This window comes from Condylura cristata, unplaced genomic scaffold (genome assembly GCF_000260355.1).
Source record: "Condylura cristata isolate star-nosed mole 26May11 unplaced genomic scaffold, ConCri1.0 scaffold00003, whole genome shotgun sequence".
Taxonomy (NCBI): domain Eukaryota; kingdom Metazoa; phylum Chordata; class Mammalia; order Eulipotyphla; family Talpidae; genus Condylura; species Condylura cristata.
In genome coordinates, this window is record NW_004567104.1 from 16,395,085 (window position 1) to 16,419,530 (window position 24,446).

Here is a 24,446-nt window from a genome sequence, read left to right on the forward strand (position 1 = left end):
ATCTCCTTCGGGGCAGGCAGGAATCGAACTCATGCGGAAGTGGCTTAAGCTTCTTAGTGCAGTGCTTTAACCCGCTGCACCACCAGGGAGGGCCTAATTTGTTCTTTAAAACCGCCGTAAGATGTCTGCATTGCTGGAGATGAAAAAGATCATTAATATTTCTAGCTTTTAAAGCCATCATGAATATTTTGAATTCTCTAAAATTGTTTTCTTCAGAGGTAAATTATTGGAATATTGAAACCTATCCTTAAGTAAAAATAAATTAGAATTAAAGGTTTATTAGATTTTTTATAGTTTATTAGGTTTTATTTACATATCCAATAGCTGGCTATAGGTGTGGGGGAGGTAAGAGGATTCACCAAAGACAGAGTGAGGAGCAGAACAGGTGGGTTGATTGCAATACACTGCTGATGGGAGCAGATGGTGAGATAGAAGAGGTCTGCTGCACCATGTGGGTTAGTTCCCTGGCTAGGGATTGATCTCATGCTGCAGGGGCTGGTAGAGGCTTTATAGCACTGAGACTTTAATCCCAGCACCACCAGGGAGGCTCCTATACATTTTCTTGAGAAGCCAGAAAGACAAGTAGGCAAAAAGAAGAGAAACTCCAATACTTAGACACTTCCCAAAACCAGTGATAAAAGAGTTAAAATTGTGTTTTCTGTATTTCTTAAATACGGTTTTATAATTGTGCTATTTTATCATTTTCCTTATCTTAAGACACTCTAAGTTTCTTTGTATATACACTGTCAGTTTTGGGGACTACTAAGCTTTCATTGCCAGAGTTCTGTTTTTTGGGCATTTAAAATTTTTCTATTACTAGTTCCGATTATTTTTGCAGGATTGTGTGAATAAATAGCTTAAGGGTGCCAATTTGTTTTCTACTTGGTAACTTTAAAACTCGGGTTTCTCGGTATTGCTCAGTGGTTTGTTTTATTTTAAGAGAAAATTCTTTTTGTTCCTGTTTTACAATAGTAATTATACCAAATCATATTATTTATAATAAATTTTATGACAGTACAGTTTGTTTTTTCTTTTCTGCATATTTTAGACAGTTAACCAGCTAGCTCATGCACTTCATATGGACAAAGATTTGAAAGCTGGCTGTCTTGTACATGTGTTTTGGCCAAAGGCAAAATGTGCCCTCTTGAGAGATGACCTGGTTTTAGTTGACAGGTAAAATTACTATAAATTGCATTTTCCTCTTGTAAAGGTTTATTTAATAGATAATGCTGCTTGCTGTAGCATATAAAACATTAAAATTTTAAATGTTGTTGCTTTGTTCTCTTTTAGATTGCAGTTTTTTAGATTGTTAAGCAGCAGATAAGGTGTTGAGTTTGGTTTTTTAATGATTACATACAAGTACCTAATTTGTCTAATTTTATTAGAATTATTATGAAATTTTTGTTTTCTCTAGAATGATTCTATAAAGTGGATAGTGGCTGGACCTTAGAAATTGTCTTATTTTATATACCTAGATAGATAACTATATTTTCTTAAGTCAGTAGTAATTCTTTCTTGAGATCCAAGTTTCCCAAAATGACTTGTTTATATAGCTTTTTATTATTCAAGAATTAAATACTTTTGGAATTCTTTTTTGACTTTTTTTTTTGGTGATTTTTGCTACATTGGTATTTAAAAAAATGATAATTTGTGTCTGTTGAGCAGTGTCATTTAAAAACCTCCCTCCCCCAAAAGGGTGTTTAAGTGATGTTTAAAATTTTGGCATGCCCTTTTGTTTTCTTCGGTTAAAATTTCAATTTTCTATGGAACTTTTTTGGTGGAACTTCGTTTTAATTGGGAGGCAGTTTCAAGCAATCAATAAAAATAACTACATAAGAGAAAATGATTATAAAATAAAATTATTTGGATTAACTCTATTTACTAATTAATTTTTCATTATTTCATGACCACAATATGTCCATGATCCCACCCAGTCATTGCTCCAGCTTGTCATAGGATACGTCAAGATAACAAGATAGACAATTGAAAATCTTTTATTGTAATTTTAACAACCTAAAGAGTATACTAAACATATCTAGTAAATGGTTTTGTTTGTTTTATAGAATTTGTGTTTATAAGGTATGCTGCACTTAGCTGCTTAAATAAATCTTTATGTTTAATTATGTATTAGCTTACTGGGGTTTTTTTGGTTCTATTTTCTGATCTTCTGAAGCACATAAAGGTTTGAAAAATATTAGAATATTGACTTAACTTTTTAAGAATCACTGGATTATTTGTCTAATAATTATACTTTTATTTAGCATTTGTTGTCAGTTGAATAGGTTTTGGGAGTACTTTGTTAGCAAAATAAATACAACTGTATAAACACACTTTCAGCTTGCTACAACTGCTCTCTTAGGTTAGGATGTAATTTAAATCTAGGCTTCGTATAGATGACTACTACAAATTTTATACTATAGATAAAATAATTTATAAAGTTTAAAAAGAATTCTGTAACTCATATATATATTTAAGTTATTTTATAATACAGTTTTTATTTTATTCCCTTTAGTCCTGGCACAGATGTTACTACAGAGTTGGATAGTTGGATTGATAAGTTTTGCTTAGATGCTGATGTCTTCGTTTTGGTTGCAAACTCTGAATCAACGTTAATGAACACGGTAGGATTTCATCATGCTAGTGTTTGAGTGGTAGGAAATGAAATGGTGTTGATGTTGAGCCTTGAAAGTGAGGGCAATCTAAGTCATAAATTAGGAGCCTTTATAATATCAAGTATAATTGAAAGGTCTGTGTTCGATGGGACTGGAAGAGTTGTTTCTGGTGTTCTTGAGTGTACCCAGAGTTGCAGTAGCAATCCTAAGTTTGATGGCTCTAGCTTCTAGTGATTACTGCAAGATCTAATACAGGGGTTGTATTGAAAAAGGAATGGGTTTTAAAGATGTTGGCATTTTTCTCTTGATTAAACATAACATCCCCACCTTAACCTTCCTGTCTGATAGACAAAGCTTTTTGTGTTTCGAGTTTTGTCAAGCTATTTTAGGTTACCTGTGTACACTCTGCTGTCAAACTGAATTTATTTATCCTGAATATCCCAGGCTAGCCATCCCAAATAAACTTTTCAGTGTTTAGATAGCTTATATTTGAAACTATAACTTATAAAAGTTACCATCAGAAGCATTTAAATGGCTAATTGTTTTTATAAACGATCAGATGTCAGCAAGAACTGTTTTTTCATTGTGTTGTTTGTGTTTTTATAATAAGCCAGATTGTTACAACAAAAGTGATAGCTTTTCCTGATTTCAACTAGATAAGGTGTCACCATCTTTTGAGTAATCATAACATTTATAGTTTTTATGACACATCTCTTTTGTTTATTATGATTTGTTGTATATATGTCTTAAATTGTATTTGTAGTTTCCTTAGCCTAACTCCTAAAAGAGATTTGAAGTTGTTTTTAAAAAACATGCACTGTTATGAATACTTTTAATGCTCTGAATATACCATTAAATGTTAACTGTTATTCAAAAATACTCATAGCAGCAGTGGAAAACACAGCATTTTTGTTACCTTACTAATTTTTTCTTTGAAAAGTTTAATGCTTATGTATGTAATATTTGGGGGTTCTTTATCAGTAGGTATTAATCACTGTTTTCTAAATATCTTAAGGTTTTAGGTTAAATAGAATTTCAATTACAAGAGTAAAATAGCTTTTAAAAAAGCACATACATAGGAGTGTTTTATTTATTTTTTCTTCAGGAAAAACAGTTTTTTCACAAGGTAAATGAACGACTTTCTAAGCCTAATATTTTCATTCTGAATAATCGTTGGGATGCCTCTGCATCAGAGCCAGAATATATGGAAGATGTAAGTTATTTTTTCCTTTAAGTTTTAAAATAGTCATGTAGACTGTTATCTAAATGAACAATATATCTTATAGAATATTTATCTTAAATTGCTGTTCTTCTATTTAAGAAAAGAATATAATTGTAAAAAATCTGAAGTGGATATATCAGAGAGCATATAGTATTAAACTTCTTTGAAGGAAAATTGTATTATGAAAATACTACCCAATCATTTTACATCTTGAAACTTAATTTTTGTTTGATTTAAATAGTATAAATGTACAAATCATAATTTTTCAGCTCATGAATTTTATAAATTTAAAATACCTGTGTTAGGATCCAGCTCAAGAAATAGCATTTTCAGCACCCTAAGATCATCAATTTCCAACCTCATATCTTCCCCCCAAGGATAATTAATTATTATGACTTTTAATTTTCTGATGGTTCAACTTTTTTTATTTCAAGATTTATATATTTATGCATACAGAACTGGGGTACAGGCCAGAGGTGCAGGGGTGGTGAGAAGATTCACCGGAGACAGAGTGGGGAGCAGAACAGGCAGACTGACAAAGTACACTGCTAAGGGGAGCAATGGGCGAGACAGGAGAGGTCTGCTGCACCATGTGGGTCAACTCTGGCCCAGGATTGAACTGCTGCAGTGGCTGCAGATAGCTTCATAGTGCTGTGCTCTAACCTGTTGCACCACCAGGGTTCAATTTTTTGTAATATAATCATGTATTATCTATTTATGAGTCAGATTTCTTTTGTTCAGCATCACAGTTGTCATATGCATCCATACTATTGGACAGAATTGCTGCTCATTCTCATTATATAGTATTTCATCCTGTGAATAAATAGTTTGACTTAACCATTCTGCTGGCAAAGGACATTTAGGTAAATTTCCTGTACTTAACTCGTGCATAATGGTGCTTTGTATATTGTATATGATTTGTTCTAGTTCATATAGATATTTTTGTTGGGTATCTGTTAGTGGTTCTCAGCATGAGGAACTGGGTGATTTTAACCACAGGGAACATTTGGCTATCGCATGTGAAGGAATGTGCCACTGGCATCTAATGGATAGAGGCTAGAGATGTTGTTAAACATCCTGTAACACAGAATAGTAGTCACAGTATGTCTTTGGAGTGCAGCTTCATATTTCTTCGAATGTATGTTGACACGATATCCATCACTGAAGTACCACTGTCTGTCACAGTCCATTTAAATATCCTGTAACTCAGAACAGTAGTCCCCCTTTCAGCCTTTCTCCCAAAAAAATACCCACAAGAAAAACTAAAGATTTATCCAACTCAAGTTCAGAGTATCTGGCATTTGATCTATAAATAATAACTAATTAGATTTATTTATTTATTTATTGTTTATTTGGACTTTAATAATAATGTTTATTGTAAAAAAAAAAAAAGAAAACTAGAAAGTCCATTGGAAAAGTGAAATTTCAACTGTCCTATTGTTGTTTACTTACTAGATTATTTGCTGTTATTCTCTCTCTTCCCAAACTGGGATTTTGCTTATTATGATACTTTATATCCTACTTTACTAACTCTTGTTTACTGAGCACACACTTTCAAATTGGGGTATTGTTTTATCTTGAGAAACTAGGAAATACGACATACATATTATATACCATTTCTACTTAATTAAAATTTTCAACATAGAGATCTCCTACTATAGCCATCTAGAAATGGCTAGCACTAAATTTTAATTTCTAACCTTTAGTCCTAATTTTAATACCCAGGTACAACTCTTAATCCATAGTGAATACATTTTCCCCAACTTCTATTTCATTTTTTCAGATTGTTATACTTTTATCATAATTTAAGTCAGTGGTTCCCTAATTATACTGACAGTAACATACATCTATTATTTACAGTCTGCCAGTCACTTTTTAAATTGAGGTGAAGTTATTTTATATCACAGTATGTCTTTGGAGTGCAGTTTCATATTTCTTTGAATGTATGTTGACATGATATCCATCACTGAAGTACCACTCTCTGTCACAGTCCATTTGCTCCTTCTACCCTACTATCTGCCCTCTCTGGTAGCCTCAGTTCTGTTGTCAGAATCAAGGGTTTATTTTGTCTGTTCCTTGGTTTCTATAGTCCTTATATGAATGAAGTTATCCACTATTTTTTACTCAATTTTACTCATTTTACTCACCTCATAATAACTTTATTATAGAAAATTTGAAAAATGAAAGCACAAGGAAGGATTAAAAGTGTTGCTCATTTTTATGGGTGTTGCTTCCATGCCACAATCAATTTACACAAATATATCTATATATGTATCAGTACATCTCATTTTTTTGTTAGCAAAATCATGTGTATCCTTAGTGCAGAATTTGGTACATTTTCCCATTTTATTATGTACTAATAATTATCTACAGTGTACTTTATAATATATAGGATTTGATGATCCTTCAGCATTTTAAATGTTCGAAGGAAGAACTAAGTAAATGTTCTTTAGCCAGCAACTATCAAACTTACTAGAATTTTTGTATTTGTTAAGTATATCAAAACTATTATTGTGTTATAAATGAAGCTTGGTATTGATTATAACTACATTTAATTATTAAGATATTTTAACATCTTGTTTTTAGGTTCGTAGGCAGCACATGGAAAGATGCCTGCATTTCTTGGTGGAGGAGCTTAAAGTTGTGGATCCTTTAGAAGCACGGAATCGAATCTTCTTTGTTTCAGCAAAGGAAGTTCTTAGCGCTAGAAAGCAGAAAGCACAGGGGATGCCAGAAGGTGGTATGTGTTAATTATAGGTTTTGAAGTACAAGAATAGGTTATAAAAACAGCATGCTAGAAATCTTGTTCTATACTCAATTTTAAAATCTTCACCTAAATATTACAGGTGGTGCACTTGCTGAAGGATTTCAGGCACGATTACAGGAGTTTCAGAATTTTGAGCAAATCTTTGAGGTAGGAATTTTGTGACTGTTTGGCTAATGAAAAGCCTTAGAATTTGTTGGAGAATACTTGGCTGTCTTCTCTTTCCTCTATTTTTCATTGTAATAACCTTTGCTGTTATTTAGTATAGCTACTGAAAAGCAAGTAAAACAAGGAAACTTTGAAGAAAATCTGCAAAATGGATGATCCATAAGAATTGAGAATTAAAGATTATAATTTCTTCTTCTTCCTTTTCCCTTACTTATTTTATTGAAAAACTACTATCTTGCTAGTGTTGTACAATGAGTGAAAATCTCTATATTTAGTAACTTGGGACAAGATTAAACATGATTACTATTGGAAAAAATAATATGAAAACGAATATTTACTTTTTTGAACCATATTATTTTTAGACAGATATATAACACAAAATATTATGATGTATATAATACTGTATTGTCACCTGTCAGTTCTCTACATTTTATTCCAGGTGTTTTGTTCTGGAAAAAGAATGAATATAAAAATAATTAAGATAAGTGGCTTTTAGAAACACGGTAGGAACTACTAAGGCAAATGAATAACTAATGTTTATGCAGCATTGGAATGAAAGGATACATTTATTTTTGCTTAGGTACTCATCCTATATTTAGCTGAAAAGTTCTTGCATATCAATCTTCAAAACTCTCATTTAGCCCAGTTAGGATAGCTCTGCTTAGATTTCATATCCCTTTCTTACAAAGACTTTAGAACTGAAAAAACTTCCATCTTTAATTATTCTTCCTATAAAGATGTGAATATTGAATATAGTTGGCCAAACTTTTTCAGTTATTTGCTCAAAACCCTCCATCAGTAATTGGTAAGAGAGAACGATCCTTAAGTAGATGAAAATTAAATATCCTGCAAAAGAATTTTCTCTACCGGCTGTCATGATAAGACCTTCCTACTTACGCATAGGCTTCCAGTATTTTAGCAGTTGTCCTCTTACATTAAACAATAGGATATTCACAGAGTCCTGGTTATTTGGATAGTTCGTTCCTTTTTTTTTTTTTGGCCTTTTGCATTCACAAGAGATTTGGTTCTCTCTTACTCTTACTGATCATTTCATCCATGAGGAAAATACTGGGGAGGTCTATTCTGTTTCCCTGTTTATTGACCTTTTTATGCGTAGATATTTGTTGATTTCTTCTAAATCATGTACTATTCTGTTACACATTTATACCTTTTTTCATCTTGGTTTCTGGTACAATTTTTACTTTCCAGAATATCTTCTTGAAGGGAGGTAGGAATGAGAGTACAGAGGGTGCTGTTGAGCACTGGTTCCCAAACCTGGCTGGGCATTAAAATCACGGCAAGTGCTTTAGATAACCTGCAGATTCCTGATCTATACCAGAGACTAAACAAGTAGGACTAGGATATACCTAGGAATTTGTACATATTCAGAGCTCCCAAAGAAATTGCAATAAAATCAGGCAGACTTCCAAGACCTGTTCTTTTAAAATGTTCTGACAAGAAACTTGGTTACACTTTTTTATTTTAAAAGTTTACTTGGAAAAACTAAAAATTACATATGGAAAATAGCTTAATCATTATCATTCTAAAATGAGAATCAGAAGTTATTTTTCACCTAAAGAAATAATGCAGATGAGAAAAACATTTCGTCTGGTGGCTAAAGCATTTCATTGTGATTAGACTGGCAAATGGAAAGCTAAATTTAACATTTGTTGCTTGAGTCATTTTACATAATTAGAGTTTGCTATAAAATGTTAATTTCTGAGAATTTGTAGTTCGGTTACAATTACCTTTAAAATCTCATGTATGCTTTTTCACCCATATATTTACATACATGTGTATTCATTGCATCCACCACTACAATACATCCACATATTTGCATATTTATGTGTGTATTTTTAACCCTAACTGGATTTGGCAATGATGTAGCTGCTTTATCCTGCCCTTTGTTGGTAGATAAATTGTTAAGTAGCATGTTTCTGGTTTTATCTATTAAACCTTATATGAATCTTTACACATAGCTTCCTTCTGCTTTGTTTTTCTTTAAGAATAGAGACCTTTGAATTTGAGTAGAGCTTTGGGCACATTCTGTGGGTTTCAGATCCATTGTTTACTTTCTTATACGTGTATATGTTGTGTCAATTATATATAGAAATATGGTTATGTTTTAATTATAGTTTGTGGTTTCTTGTGAAATTATAAGACTTGCTAAATTGTTTGGATTCTTTCCACATAACTGTTGGTTACTAATTTCTTGTATTTGCATACAGAATGTGTTCTTTGTCGACATTTTTTCCTTTGTTTTTAAAATTCATTTATTTTTCTTATTGTGAGATTTTTATGAAAAGAATAACAGTAAAAAGTTTATCATTTTTATGATAGTCCAATTTTTACCATGGACTTTGTGAAATTTGCTTTGAAAGGAGCTAAATGCTATGAACATTTAGAGTGCCAGGTTTAAAAGGGGTTAGAAATTCAATCAGTCGATCGGTGTAAATTTGCTTACTATGTCTGTTAGCATGTTATGCTTTTAATCTGTATGTGGACAGGTGTTTACTTGAAGGCAGTTTAGAAATCTTTGCCCAAACATTTGATTTTTATTCTTAACTATGTTTGTATGCTGGAAAGAGATTCTAAATAATTCTCAAAATTGTCAGTGAATTTGGTGTAAGAAATATTCCTGTGTCAACTGGTCAAACCTGAAAATTAACTGTTAGCTTATAATATTTTCTCAGTGATAAATATTCTGAATACAATCATTGTTCTGTGGTTGTATAGGAAGTTAATTCTATTCTTGGAAATGTGTTAATATAATCAGTACTAACATTGTGGTGGATGCAGTGATCTGTGAGATTGTTCATCCATTTGATATGTTTATATGAAAGGTATATCATATATTGGTGTTCTTTCTTTCATTTGCCTCTGTTTAATGTACTTCAAAATGATAAGATGGGAGTAAATAGCATGGTAGTGGGTGTTTGAGGTCTGTTATCAAAAGGATTTGACAAGTTCATTTTATTTTCATGAATATTTACAGATGTCTTTAGATGTTTTTAGAAGAATCAAAAAACTGTCCAAATTGAAGTTTTAAGATAACCTACAGGACAAGATGAATTTAAATTAGTTTGATGTGTTTTAAATTTCTTGGAACTTTAGAGTCCCTGATAAAATAAGTTGGGGAGTTGCTGCACACAAAACAATGTTCCCATGGAGATTCAAATATATATTACATGTATTAAGGACCCTGATAAATAATTCAGTAAAGTAACTATTTAAATAAGCATTTCTCATACTTAAATTTAAGAATGGGTACTTGAGAATGAAGTATTTCTATCATGCTACCTCCTGATAGCCTGTTGATCATTTGGTACATCATGTGGGATACTTTAATTTCTTCTTTATTCTTCTATTTTCTTCTTTAACTTAGTTATCTTTGCATAATTTTTAATTAACAAGTAATTCTTATATTGCCTAATAACTTCTGGAGATCTTTTCTTTTCTGTCTAGTCTAGCTCTAATACTGTGCTGTTACCTACAAGTTTGGGATCTTCATTGCTGATATCTAGATCTGCTTCATCGAGGAACATAGAATTTCTTTTAGCCCTTTTTTTTCTTTTAAAATAGTTTGATGCTTTTATTATATTATGTGGCTAATTTGGGCTTTGTAAATGAAAAACAGGACTTTGTAAGTAAAAAAATAAACGCTTAAAAAAACAAAAGCTTAAACTTTGAAAAAGTGTTCAATCTGGTGTAGCTATTGATGGTTTCTGCTTTGGCGTGTACAGAATGTTCAGTGCTAACTTTTACCACTAAACAATTCAGGATTAGTGGATGACAGTGAGTGAAGGATAAATGTATTTAATCATGAGCAGAAATGAAGTTATGCAGTGAGGGAAAATAGTGGGCTCCAAGTGAAGGCTTTATAAACCACTGACAGAATGAATTAATCTCCTGTGCTCAGTAGCTGAAGAACTGAACCTGATTTGTTTTCTACACCCAAGGAAAATACTGAAACAGTCAGTTAAAATGGCCAGAAGTTAATTAAAAGCCCTCTTCACTTTAATGGAGTGAACAAATTATGATTTTAGAGACATAAAGTCTAACTATAACTATAAATAGTATGTTAAATGAATATGTAACATACTAATGATTTCAGTATGACAAATATAGTACTAGAGCATTAAATATCTTAAAACTTGGAAGATGTTTGTTTTGACTAGGAATAGTAATTACTTGAGGAAGTGATTACTACAGCTACGCTGTATGTTAAAAAAAGAAATTCAGGGCCCTCCCTGGTGGCGTAGCTGGTTAAAGCTTAAGCCACTTCCACATGAATTCGATCCCTGCCTGCCCTGGAGTGGGGGACCTCTTCTGAGGTGGTGTAGCAGACCTCTCCTGACACCCCCCACCCCGCTCCCCTCAGCAGTGTACTTTGTCGATCTGCCTGTTCTGCTCCCCACTCTGTTGCTTGGTGAATCCTCTCACCCTCTGCATCTCTGACCTGTACCCGAGTTCTGTATGAATAAATAAATCTTTTTTTTAAAAAAAGTTCAAGAATATGACTTCATGGGAATATTATGGACTTGAGGTATTAGCTCTTATTTTTAAAAAATATTGAAAATAAACAGTCCCCTATAAAACATTTGTTGTTGATGTTGATATACTTGGACAAACATTTCTTGATTATTCAAAGTCAGCTAAATTTTCTCTGTAAGTACTTGTTCTTTTTAAATGTGACCTCATTACAAAACTTGACTTTCTATGAAGTATGAAAGCCAGTTTTGCAGACTTAATGAAGAACCACAGGAAATATTTTAGATAATAGGTAGTTTGCACATATAGTGAAGTTGGAACAAAAATTGTTAAGAATGTATCCATTTGTAATCCATGTATTTTATTTATAAAAATCATTAAACATGGTTTGATTGTTAATGGGTTATAAACTGCTATTATCTTGAAGGTGAAACAAAAGAGATAGGATTTCATTAAGAACTATATCAACACACTAATTCATCCAGTGAAAACAGTAAGATTAATGAAATAGCTGCAGAAACTTCTATAAATAATTTAAAATATTATATAGGTTGTTAACTATTTTCCAAACTATTTAATTTATAGAAGTCCTTTAATAAACTTATATGACTCAAACTCACCTTAATAATAAGATGTTTGGACTTCATTATCATTTTTATGTTAGGAACTTTGTTCAGTTATTTATTACAAATATGAGGAAAGCTAGGTTAATAGAAGGGATTTAAATGCAATTCAAATAAAATCAAATAATGGGGAAGCCTTTTAAAATATTGAATAGCACTCTTTATTTTTTTAAGTCATAAAACCATTGCACATTACTGTGTAAAATGACACAAAGATATGAACTTGCTGTTAAAACCCTTTTTACTTTCAATCCTTATAATTTAACTTTTGTAATTTTGTGTTTGTCAAGCATTTACTTTTTAATGTTTTATTTCTGTTTTGTTTAAAGTTATAAACAGCAAGCTTTTGTGTTTAAATTCCTGAAAATATTCAAATGGAATTACAGTAATGTGTTATGGCTTGGGCCCCTCGCAGGAGTGTATCTCGCAGTCAGCAGTGAAAACAAAGTTTGAACAGCACACTATCAGAGCTAAACAGATACTAGATACTGTGAAAAACATAATGGATTCAGTAAACGTGACAGCAGCAGAGAAAAGGTATGAATTCATTTTATTTAAAAATAAAACTGTTTTTTTTTGTGTGTGTCAGTAGGAGTTCCTTAATCTGAGGTTTTGAAGCATTAGATTTTTCACACAAAAATTATGTGGGTTTAGCTGATATCTATTTGCATGTTTTTAATGAATATTGTACAACCCCAACACATCACTTATATTTCATGGATTCTCATGCATGAGTTGTGGTTGTTTAGTGCCTTTAAAATATCTTGTAAAGCAGTGCAAGAACCGTTTCTTCAAGCAGAATTTATAGAAATCCAAAATAGGTGATTTTCCTTTTTTAAATTTAAGTTATGACCCATTTTTTCATAGATTTATACATTGATTTCTTGAAATCATTCTTTTATGCCAGTTGTGCTTTTTTATTGACTGGTATAAAGTGAAACTACCTGTCGACCAGTATGTCAGTGTGATAAGGACAACCCATTATGTTACGCACTGTACTGTTTTATTCCATTTATTACCTGATATAGATGAAAATGGATATATGAAAGTACCAACACTATTAATTAAAAGTATTCCTACAAACTTTGTACACTTGAAATATATATCAGGATGTTCTTAGATGTGACACATAATGATGTTAAGCTTCAATTAAGCCTTTTAGTATGCTTAAGTCAATTGGAAGGGAAGATATGAAAACCAGGAATTTTAAATGTATTTCATTGTGCAGAAGACAAAACTCCCCTGATAGCTAAGTCTGTTTCCTGATTTTGACACATTTGTGAAACTACATTAGGTATAAAAATCAAGAATTTCTAACATAAAAAACACAGGTGACAACACAGGGTGTGATATCAGACTCTGTGCAGTATTTCTGTAGAGTAAACATATGTTGTTATCTTTACCCCTTCTATTTCAGGCTTTACTATAGTAGTCAAGTAATTAGTCCACAAGATTGACCTAACATCAATAATTTTTAAAACACAAGGTATTGAACTAATCATGGTACCAAGTGTCTTGAAGATGCTATAGTTGTGATCTGGGTTTTAAAAATGATCTTGAAAGCATCTTAGATCTTTGTTTTCCTATACTACACAGGAATTGCCAGATTTCTAGAAAGCCAAATAATAAATATTCTAGGCTTTATAGGCCATACTTTCTCCTTTGCAGTTTTAGCAAAAACAGTTATACCTATATTAGTTTTAAATGAGCACAACTGTATATTCCAAAATTTTAATAAAACTAGCAAATGGCTGGATTTGCTTGAAAGATTTATTTGCCCATGTTCATTAGATAAAGTCAGTATTGAGTTTTTGATTGTTCATGTCTATGATGTATTTGGAGATAGGAACTGTTAATCCTTTGTGATAATCACAAGTGTGTTAAGTGAACAGAGAGACAAAGTAGTTTATATCTAATCATTTATAAGATATTTGAGTCTTTCTAGATGTTAGATTTTTTTCCTTCTTACATCATATTAACATATGTGAGTGTCCTTACTTAATTGCTCTGGACTTTAATATACCCCAATTATTAATTACTTTTCATACTATACTAGAGTTTATTCAATGGAAGAGAGGGAAGATCAAATTGATAGATTGGACTTTATCCAAAACCAGATGAATCTTCTAACACTGGATGTTAAGAAAAAAATCAGAGCAGTTACTGAGGAGGTGGCAAACAAGGTGGGTAATGTTCTATGTTTTTTATGATTAAAATATCTGGGAAAGGGAATACTTTTCAAAATACTAAAAATGCTAGTTACTACCTTAATTTCCCCCCCCTCTATTGAGGTAATATTTGTTTACAGCATATTCTTTTACCTTAAAAGATTTTTTTTTCAATTTGATTTTGAGTAGTTAATGATCTTGTTTAATTTTTTTCATTCTTATTTTTCAGGTTTCATGTGCAATGACAGATGAAATTTGTCGACTCTCTGTTTTAGTTGATGAATTTTGTTCTGAGTTTCATCCTACTCCAAGTGTATTAAAAGTATATAAAAATGTAAGTTAAAAATAAAGTTAAGGGCCAGTTCGATCCCTCGCCCCGGAGGTGACCCACATGGCACGGCACACCTCTCCTGACCTGCCCACTGCTCCCCTCAGCAGTGTACTTCATCCATCTGCCTACTCTGCTCCCCACTCTGTCTCTGGTGAAGCCTCTCACTGCCCCTGCACCTCTGGCTTGTATCCCAGTTCTGTATGAATAAATAAATAAATCTTAAGAAAAAGAATCTCTTATTTAAAAAAAAGATAAGCTAAAAGTTACCATGCAATTTGCCATATTTTGTGCTCTTATTTATGGTGTGACCATTTTAGTTTATGAATGGCAATCAATAGATAATTATATTATTACATCTGTGCATTCTTAAAATATTAACTGTCCTATATAAAAGTACACAGAAAAGTTACCCCTTAGAATAAGGACTTTCAGCATTTAGTACATTTAAAAGTTTTTTATAAAATATGCATATGTCTTAGAGACAAAATAATGTGGACTTTTACTATTGTTAACAGGAGTTAAATAAACATATAGAAGATGGTATGGGAAAAAATTTGGCTGATCGGTGCACCAATGAAGTCAATGCTTCAATGCTTCAATCCCAGCAAGAAATTATTGGTAATATTCCACTTTGTGTGTAATTTCTTCTTTGTTAGTAAAGGTTTTGTTTTCCCTTAGGCATTCTAAAAAATGTAAAACATTATGTATTGTTTAAGTAAATGTCATACTCTTGTTATTTGTAGAAAATTTGAAGCCATTACTTCCAGCTGGTATACAGAATAAACTACATACACTGATTCCTTGCAAAAAATTTGATCTCAGCTATGATCTAAATTGTCACAAGCTATGCTCAGATTTTCAAGAGGATATTGTATTTCGATTTTCCCTGGGCTGGTCTTCTCTTGTTCATCGTTTCTTGGGCCCTACAAATGCTCAGAGGGTACTTTTAGGATTATCAGAGCCTGTCTTTCAGGTATGTGGTTCTCCTTTCTTTTGTTTATGTGATTTTCTCTAACAGAAGTAGTTATATTAAATTTGCATATTAATGAGATAATGTCTACTATGGGGAGCCTTTCTGAATTAGGTATGCTATGAAAAAGGAAAGCAGTCCCAAAGTTTTCATTCAGTACTGTTGTAGGTGACCACATGCCTTTTAATTGAAGGTTTTATTTTCAAAAATACTCCAAGTTAATTGGAATAAATAGAAACATTAAGGAAGTTTTTTAGTGAGTTTTATTTTAGTTTCTGTTTATTAACAGTTTATAATATTAAATTGACTCAGCTGTAGGATCATGTGCCCTTCAGGTCTTGTTAACATACCATATCCATCACTAAAGTATTCATAATTGCGCCCCCTCCACCATAATTATGCCCCCTGTTGTCTCCCTCGTCCCTCTCACCCCCTGAAACCTCAATTCTGTTAGATTCTGTGGTTTGTTTAATAAAAAAAAGTTCTTTTGTATTTTTCACTTCAAAAGTTTATCAAAAAAGTTGTGGAGTTGTCATATCACCATGATATGATAAAACTCACAATGAGTTTCAGAATCTTTCTGTCACCAGAAAATACCCTTGCATTATTACCACCTCTGGTCCTACTGTTAGTCAGCTTCCTGAAACTTCATCAATTTACTCTCTTGCTGGGCATTACTTGTAATTGGATTTACACAAACTATGATCTTTTATAACTAATTTTTCAATAATGTAAGGACTATCATCATGGTATATGAATGTTGAGCATATATTAAAATGCCATTCCTTTTTGTGGCTGAATAATAGCCCATTTTAGGTATACTACTTTCTATTTATCCATTTACTAGTAGATGAAATTTTGAATTGTTTGTACTTTTTGGCTGTTGTAAATAATGATGCTATGAGCAATCACATTGTTTTTATGTATGTTTTCATTTTTCTTACATATGTACCTAGAAGGGAAATTACAGCTGTACCATTTTCTATTCTTACTACCCGTATGTTTTGTTTCTCAGCAGTGTTACCAAGTCTTGTTATTGTCTTTTTTATTCCAGTGGGTGTGAAGTGGTATCATTGTAGTTTTACTTTGTGTTTTCTAATGACTGCTGATTTTGAACATCTTTTCAAATGATAGTTAGCCATTCATGTATCCTCTTTTGTGAAGTGTCTGTTGAAATCATTTCTCCATTTTTCATTGGATTATTTTACTTCTTACTGACTTGTTGAATGTTCTTTATATATACTAGATAAACATATGATTGCCAGGTATGATTTCCAAATATGTTTTCTGTGGCTTACCTTTTAATTTTCTTGTGGTGTATCTTGAAATACACAGTTTTAATTTTGCAGTGCACTATTTTTAAAAGGATTGTAATTTTGGTGGTGTGGGAATTTTTTTTTAATTCCTTTTAAGAGTGAGGGACTCCTATTATAGGTAGGTTAAATATTATGAGAAATTCATTCTTCTGATATCATTGGTCTGTGTCATAGAAAATAACTTTAAAACTATTTTAATTCATATTTATGGTAAAATTATTTATTGGAGTCATTCTTTTCATAGGTTTACTATTATGATTTCAAAATAACTACTGTAAGGTTTTTAAAATGTAACCTTTTCACTTGTAACTTATTGTAATTTTCTCAACCCCCATCTTATCAGCTCCCTAGATCTTTAGCCTCTACTCCTACTGCTCCTACTAATCCAGCAACACCAGATAATGCATCACAAGAAGATCTCATGGTTACCTTAATAACAGGATTAGCTTCTCTTACATCTAGAACTTCTATGGGCGTCATTGTTGTTGGAGGAGTGGTAAGAAAAACATTTTTTTTTTATACATTTTTTTTTTTAAGATTTATTTGTGCATACAGAACTGGGGTACAGGCCAGAGGCTCAGGGGCGGCGAGAGGCTTCACCAGAGACAGTGGGGAGCAGAACAGGCAGATCAACGAAGTACACTGCTGAGGGGAGCAGTGGGCGGGTCAGGAGAGGTCTGCCACGCCATGTGGTCACCTCCGGGGCAGGCAGGAATCGAACTCATGCAGAAGTGGCTTTAGATTCTTAGTGCAGTGCTTTAACCTGCTGCGCCACCAGGGAGGGCCAAGAAAAACATTTTTATATTGATTTTATGTGTACAAAATAATGATTACCACAGTATAAATTTTTTAAGGATTTTTGAAAAAGATTTATATGTTCATGTATAGAAGAACTGGGGTACAGGCCAAGGGTGCAGAGGGTGATCTTTAGAAACAACATTTAGTGGATCCTAAAAACAATACTTCCTATCTTCCCATCACAGTACAGTGCATGGAGAAACAGGAAAGACACAGACCCTTTGTTTAGTGTTCTCTGAATAGTACATGCTTGTTTCGAAGTGTTATTTTTAATAAGTTGTCTTACAGGTTTAGAAAATCTTCCCATTATTAACAGCATAATTTAAATAAACTTATTCAGTGTCTGGCATACAAAAATTTTAGTTTCCCAAGACTGTTTTTCTTTCTTAGAGTAAAAGCTGTAAATTTATATTACAGATTTGGAAAACTGTAGGCTGGAAACTTATCTCTGTTTCATTAAGTATGTATGGAGCTTTGTATCTTTATGAAAGGCTGACCTGGACCACCCGTGCCAAAGAGAGAGCCTTTAAACAACAGTTTGTCAACTATGCAACTGAAAAACTGCAGATGATTGTTAGTTTTACAAGTGCAAACTGTAGCCATCAAGTACAACAGTAAGTTGAAATACTCATCATTGGTTTTATAAAGCTTTGTTGAGGTAGGATATATGTGTAGTATATGCACAGATAAGAGCACAGCTCAAAGATGGTCACAATGTAAACATGTTTTACAATCTCCCAAAGTGGAAAACTAACTACTTCTTAACATGTGGGTTCATATATAAAATGGATCAAAATGAGTAATGGTAGACATAGTTTATTTTTGCTGTATAGCCCAGGTTTATAATTGTAAAGGTATAATTTTTTTAAATTCAAGAGAATTATAATAAATAGCTGGGTTCACTGAGTTTGTTATTTTATGTATCCTAAATCTTTCTTTGAAAAAAAAAAAAAAACAAGATAAAATGCTAGTTGTCAGTGCATGGTGTTCTATATTTTAATGCATCTGAGAGCTGAATTCAAAGTTTTCTGAGCTAAAACTAATTTTAGATTAGTAGGAGTAATATTTTCATAGTTGTGACAAAAGTGTAAATAATATAAAAGTTTCACATCACAGTTTCCCAGAGGAGAGGTGGCATATGAGATTTGAGTGTGTAGTAGAGTAGGAAGATCTTGGCAGAGTGAACAGTCTTAATCAAAGGGAAGAGAATAGAGGGGGAAAGTAAAGTATTCGAAACATAGAAGAAAATTTCATTGTAGTCGTGCTATATATAAAGAGGGTACATTTAAGTGCAAAATAAACACTAGGATAGTGGTTTAGCTAGTATGGAATCCTGGAAGTATCACTAACTCTAGAACAGATAACTTTGCAGTGATGTGGTTTAGACTGAGGATAAGAATTGCAAGGGATGAAACTTTTAGACGTAAGAGCAAAGCCTATATTAGTACAGAAAATGCGAACAAGGAGTACACAGATTTGGCACCACTGAATTAGTTCATTCATGAATTCACCAAGTACTTACTGAACTCCTGGATTATGTAATAGAGTTAATGTTAATTACTTATATCAAAGAAGATCTTTAATGGAGATCTAGAGTCACTAAAGAAATCAGTTGATGTTTACATATATAAAAACAGAAAGAATGGAGCTTTCCATTCGTAAGAGCAAAGCCTATATTAGTACAGAAAATGCGAACAAGGAGTACACAGATTTGGCACCACTGAATTAGTTCATTCATGAATTCACCAAGTACTTACTGAACTCCTGGATTATGTAATAGAGTTAATGTTAATTACTTATATCAAAGAAGATCTTTAATGGAGATCTAGAGTCACTAAAGAAATCAGTTGATGTTTACATATATAAAAACAGAAAGAATGGAGCTTTCCATTCATATGGTCTTCAAACATTTATTAATTACCTACCACATGACTGTAACTATTCTTGGAACTGGGGACATAAAAAGTTAAAGTTAACTTGATCCTGTTTTGTTTCCTTTTTTAAGATTTTAAAGTTTATGTATACAAGAACTGGGGTGTAGGCCAGAGATGTGGGGTGCAGTGAGTGAGAGGATTCACCAGAGACAGTGGAGGGCAGAACAGTGGATCTACTGAAATAGACCGTAGCAGATGAGACAGGAGAGGTCTGCTGTGCCATGGGGCTAGCTCCCTGGCCGGAATCGAACTCAGGCTGCAGTAGTTGATGATTCCTTGAACAGCACTGAGACTTTAACTCCTGTGCCACTTGGGATGCCCTTGATCCTGTTTCCTAAAGAACATTATACTCTAATGGAAGCACCCCTAAATAATTAGAAAAGTAATACTACATAAATGCTAATTTAATAAAATATTAAAATAATGAAACACTGGTGTTTGGTGATGTGGAAAGAGAAAAGAGAGGGAAAAGCCATAGGGAAGATGAAGCTGTACAGGCAAACAGTTGCAGATGAAAAAAATCACATACAAGGCATACTGCCAGTTACAAAAATGTAAGTATATATTTGTCAAAACCAATGTATTAACTAATATAATCATTTGATTCTACTAACATGGTTAGATTTTTTGTCGTGCTTTAAATTATTTTTGCCTTGTCACTGAGGTTTATGAGATTTTCTTTCCTAGTCTCAGTAATTTAATTTGTAGGCCAGGGGGATAAGAATGAGGTCTTTGTATTTATGAAGGAATATACCCATCTTTTTCTGTTTCATAGCTTATTCATATTCACATCTGTACAGCAGATATAATATTGTCTTGAGACCAGGTGATCTTAAGCCTGCAATTGTATTAAGTTTACAGTTGCCATATCTACTCTTAGTAATGTTCTTAAACGTTAGGTGTTAAGGTATGTTTTAAATTTAGCCTTCTAGTATAACCTTTTATGTGAAAGCTTATTTATTTTAAAAGACACTTATGACTGCTAATGAGTTATTTATTATTTTAAGGGAAATGGCAACCACTTTTGCTCGTTTGTGCCAACAAGTTGATATCACCCAAAGACATCTGGAAGAAGAAATTGCTAGATTATCCAAAGAAATAGATCAGTTGGAGAAAATACAAAATAATTCAAAGCTCTTAAGGTACTTGAACTTTTCAGTAACATTAACATTTATTAGTCTTGTTATCAAAAGAGAATTATGTAAAATCACTGAGTTTGTATTAAAGCTTTTAGCTCTGTTAGCTTAAATTAAGACTTTTAATTTATAATTAATGTATTTTGTAACTTCAATAAGAACTAATTTCAAAAAGAAAAGAATCTGAATTAAAAAGCGTTTTGTAGATCTAAACTTAAAATTCTGTTGAGTTTACTAATTCCTTTTCAGAGCTGAAGTAAGAATTTTTAATCCTGTATTTCTAAGACCTATAACTCCTGTTTTCATTGTGGACTATTAGATATACTTAAGTTTGAAGCAGCAAAAGTAGCCAGATCCTAATACAATGTGGAATTCTGGTTTAATATGATTTGTCATAGAATCTTTGAGGTATTAAATGAATTTTATTTGGGGGGATATGACCAGAAGTCTCACCATGAAGTCAATACTCTTTGACATTTCTTAGCTTTGAACTTCATTACTCACTGTCACCCAGTCTATGGTAATCAATAAGCATCATTTCATCCTTGCTGCTGCTTATAGGGCAAGCACCACATACTGATGCTATAGGAGCAGTTTGCAACATCGATAAATTGAAGAGGCAGTCCTTGTAACCTGAAATTTGGGATATATATTTAAAACACATGCTAGTATCTATGCATGATATCCTAATCTAATCAATAGACACATTTTCTTTTTTCTTTAATTTCAATATTCCTGGAAAAGATGACTGTTAACTTAGATTCCCCATCTCTCCTCACACACACACAACCACAACCACATGAATTTCTTGTATTCCTTTCTCCTGTTTTAAGTTAGATCAGCTCAAAAGATTTTTTTTGGCCCTCCCTAGTGGCGCAGCAGGCTAAAGCACTGCACTAAGAAGCTGAAGCCACTTCCGCATGAGTTCGATTCCCACCTGCCCCGGAGGTGACCACATGGTGTGGCAGACGTCTCCTGGCCCACCCGCTGCTCCCCTCAGCAGTGTACTTTGTCGATCTGCCTGTTCTGCTACCCACTCCGTCTCTGGTGAAGTCTTACGCCACCCCTGAGTTTTCTGGCCTGTACCCCAGTTCTGTATGCACAAATAAATAAATCTTTTAAAAAAAAAAAGATTTTTTTTTTTTTTGCATACAAGAACTGGGGTGGTAGGCCAGAGGTGCAGGGGATAAGAGGATTCACCAGAGACAGAGTAGAGATCAGAACAGGCAGATCTACTGAAATAAACTTCTGAGGGGAGCAGCGGGTGTGACAGGAACGGTCTGCCGTGCCATTTGGTCTCTCTGGCCAGGGATTGAACTCATGCTGCAGTGATTGGTGTAGCTTGATAGTGCTGAAACTTAACCCCTTGTGCCACCAGGGAGGCCCCAAGTAGAATTTGTTTTTAACCTGGCTATGTCTTAAAACATTGGGTGAGGCAGGAGTCAAGGGGGGGGCAGGTTGCAATATTTTTTATTTTGATGTTTTCCATTGGTTTTTAAAGACCTTAATCTTATTAAACAAATAATAAATTATATTAGCATTTATTACAGAGGTAGTAGCCCTTTGACTTTGGCAGCACAGACTTCAGTAAGTATGAATATTCTCATTCTGCAAATTAATCTTTTGCAGAATTTTCTAGCAGGACAAAGTTTAAAGTAAATACCATAATACTTAAAATCTCCATTGGTGCTAAATTATTCTTAGCCATTTAACTTAATGCTTCAGTATAGTTGCCTGAGACTGCACAGTGGAGTTCCATATGTGAATTTTGTTATATGATGCCAACCATATGTTTTCAGCAACAAAATGAGAGTGGTGTGGGAGATAGAGGGAGGAGTATAGGCTACAACAAATCTGTGTTCCTTGTCAATTTTACTTCCACCTTTCCTCTCACTGTGGCTATTTAGCTGCATCATATATATGGTTCCAATATTTTTTTAAAAAGCGTATTTGGTTCACCATGGTCCTTTCATTTCTTCTAGCCACATAATTCCTGTTAACATAAGGTTCTATACTTTATGCTTAACATAAAGGGAACTGAAAGACAATTGGGACTACATGACTTAAGATATAACTTCTATGTTCAATGGTATGACTCCATTGTCTCTTATGCTTCCTATTATTGGCTGTCTCTTTTATCTTATTATACCTTTTTTTTTTTTTTTAAAGGTCTTAAACACTGGAAACTTTACTGAAAAGTTAACATACAATAAATACTCTGTAAAGGGTTGATAATAGTTGAACCTTAGTTTGGATAAATACAGCAGTGGTTTTTTCTTTCATTGACCTTTGTGATAATTAGAATGCATTTTATTCATTTTTTTCAAATTAGAAAGAAGGCTGTTCAACTTGAAAATGAGCTGGAGAATTTTACTAAGCAGTTTCTACATTCAAGCAGTGGAGAAGAATCTTAACAATAGAGGAAATAGCTTTGGTGGTCATCATTGGAGAAAATGGAACTGAGAAGATTGGGAGAGTTATTTTTATGCAATGAATTTATGACTTATACTAACTGTACCTAAATAGCAAATCCTTGTGTAGATTCTGGTAATGATCTGTATCTCAGGGTGTTTGCATTTCTGAAGTGTGTTATGATGTCTGTTTAGTTCTAATTTGGGGGAAAGAAACTGCTAAATTGTTTGCTATATTAAAATAATGAATTAATTAAAAGCAACAGAACCAACTATGAGACTTGACCCCTGAGGGGTGGGGCCTTGCTCTTAATTAGGGCTCTCTTTGTTTTTGATTCTGAAAAACTCTGCTTCCTGGCATCCAGGAGTTAGAGAATGTTCCTTTCATCTTTCTCAAAACTAATTTTTGATGTCTACTTTAATGGGAATAGTCACTTTTTTGTTTTGTTTATAAACTGCATTGCTCTTAAACTAAGGAGGAATGTGGAATGTTCTTGAGTGTATTATTTATGTAAGTTACAGTCACTTTTGCCATCTTGGCAGGTGTGTAAACCACTAATAAATATGCTGTTTTTACTCCCTCTCTTATTCCCATTAAAACTGATGTACAACAGAATAAAGGCTTGTTATTATAGTCTCTTTAAGAGTAAATCTAGTAGTTTCCTGATATATTTATGAGGAAACATTTTCAGCCTTGCCTCAATTATGATTTCAATAAAGAAAGCTTTCTACCTTAGTATTAGAAGTGAAGTTTGAAATAATTTAAAAAAAAGCCAAAGATGAGATCTGGATTTTGTCTGGTTATAGTTGTGTACAAATGGTTTTTCAGTGGGTATTTGCTGGGGATGTTGTGGAATTGCCCTTCTGATGCAGTTTTTACTTTAATTTAGTAATATCAGTTTGCCAGTGCATGGTTACCTTAATGAATTATGAATTTAAATAATATTGTATCTGTTTTAAAAACTAATCAACTGTTTATGGAAACAGAAAATAACAAAGTAACATTCTGGAGCCTTGCAACACAAAATGTAGTGCTGAGAACCAGCAAATCATCATCACTGAGGTGCTTGTTAGAATGTACAATTCCAAGGGACACAGTGCATTTGATCAAATATAGTTTTGCTTTTCCTTGTGAGGAATACAATTAAGACCCTTTTAATACTCAGTACTTCCTTTTCTGTGCCTTTAAGGCTCCTGGATGCTATTCCATCTTTAACAACTGGTGCAACACTTTTTCAAGATATTTTAAGAAGCAAATAATTTTAGGTTAAAGAAGCCTTTCTAAAATACTTTTTATGTATGTCAGCTACTGTGATGCAGCATTTAAATCCAAATGAATATTAGTTTATAGCTTCTACTGTTGATTCATAATCCCCCTGCCTTCCCCTCCCCCCAAAAAACACACCACCAGTTGGTATTAGGTGACAACTGTTAACTTGAAAAAATGGTGTCAAAGACAGGGTGCTGCTAATATAGTCACAAGTTCAAGGTGTTACTCTATA

At 33.0% G+C, this 24,446-nt stretch overlaps 1 protein-coding gene across 2 annotated transcripts in view; it reads left to right on the forward strand.

Moving 5' to 3' along the window:
* MFN1 (mitofusin 1) overlaps positions 1-23,680 on the forward strand; it is a 31,482-nt gene extending 7,802 nt beyond the window's left edge. Inside the window, exons 5-18 of one of the 2 annotated variants that reach the window (XM_004674987.2) lie at positions 1,049-1,173; positions 2,513-2,621; positions 3,718-3,825; positions 6,421-6,574; positions 6,681-6,748; positions 12,296-12,417; positions 13,937-14,063; positions 14,278-14,382; positions 14,895-14,997; positions 15,123-15,352; positions 17,009-17,161; positions 17,881-18,077; positions 20,405-20,539; positions 22,866-23,680. In XM_004674987.2, the coding sequence (XP_004675044.1) occupies positions 1,049-1,173; positions 2,513-2,621; positions 3,718-3,825; positions 6,421-6,574; positions 6,681-6,748; positions 12,296-12,417; positions 13,937-14,063; positions 14,278-14,382; positions 14,895-14,997; positions 15,123-15,352; positions 17,009-17,161; positions 17,881-18,077; positions 20,405-20,539; positions 22,866-22,947 (1,818 nt within the window). In that variant the 3' untranslated portion in view covers positions 22,948-23,680. The remainder of the gene's footprint in view (positions 1-1,048; positions 1,174-2,512; positions 2,622-3,717; positions 3,826-6,420; positions 6,575-6,680; positions 6,749-12,295; positions 12,418-13,936; positions 14,064-14,277; positions 14,383-14,894; positions 14,998-15,122; positions 15,353-17,008; positions 17,162-17,880; positions 18,078-20,404; positions 20,540-22,865) is intronic. The other variant, XM_012732881.1, reaches the window with a different exon arrangement.
* The last annotated feature ends 766 nt before the right edge of the window (positions 23,681-24,446 follow it).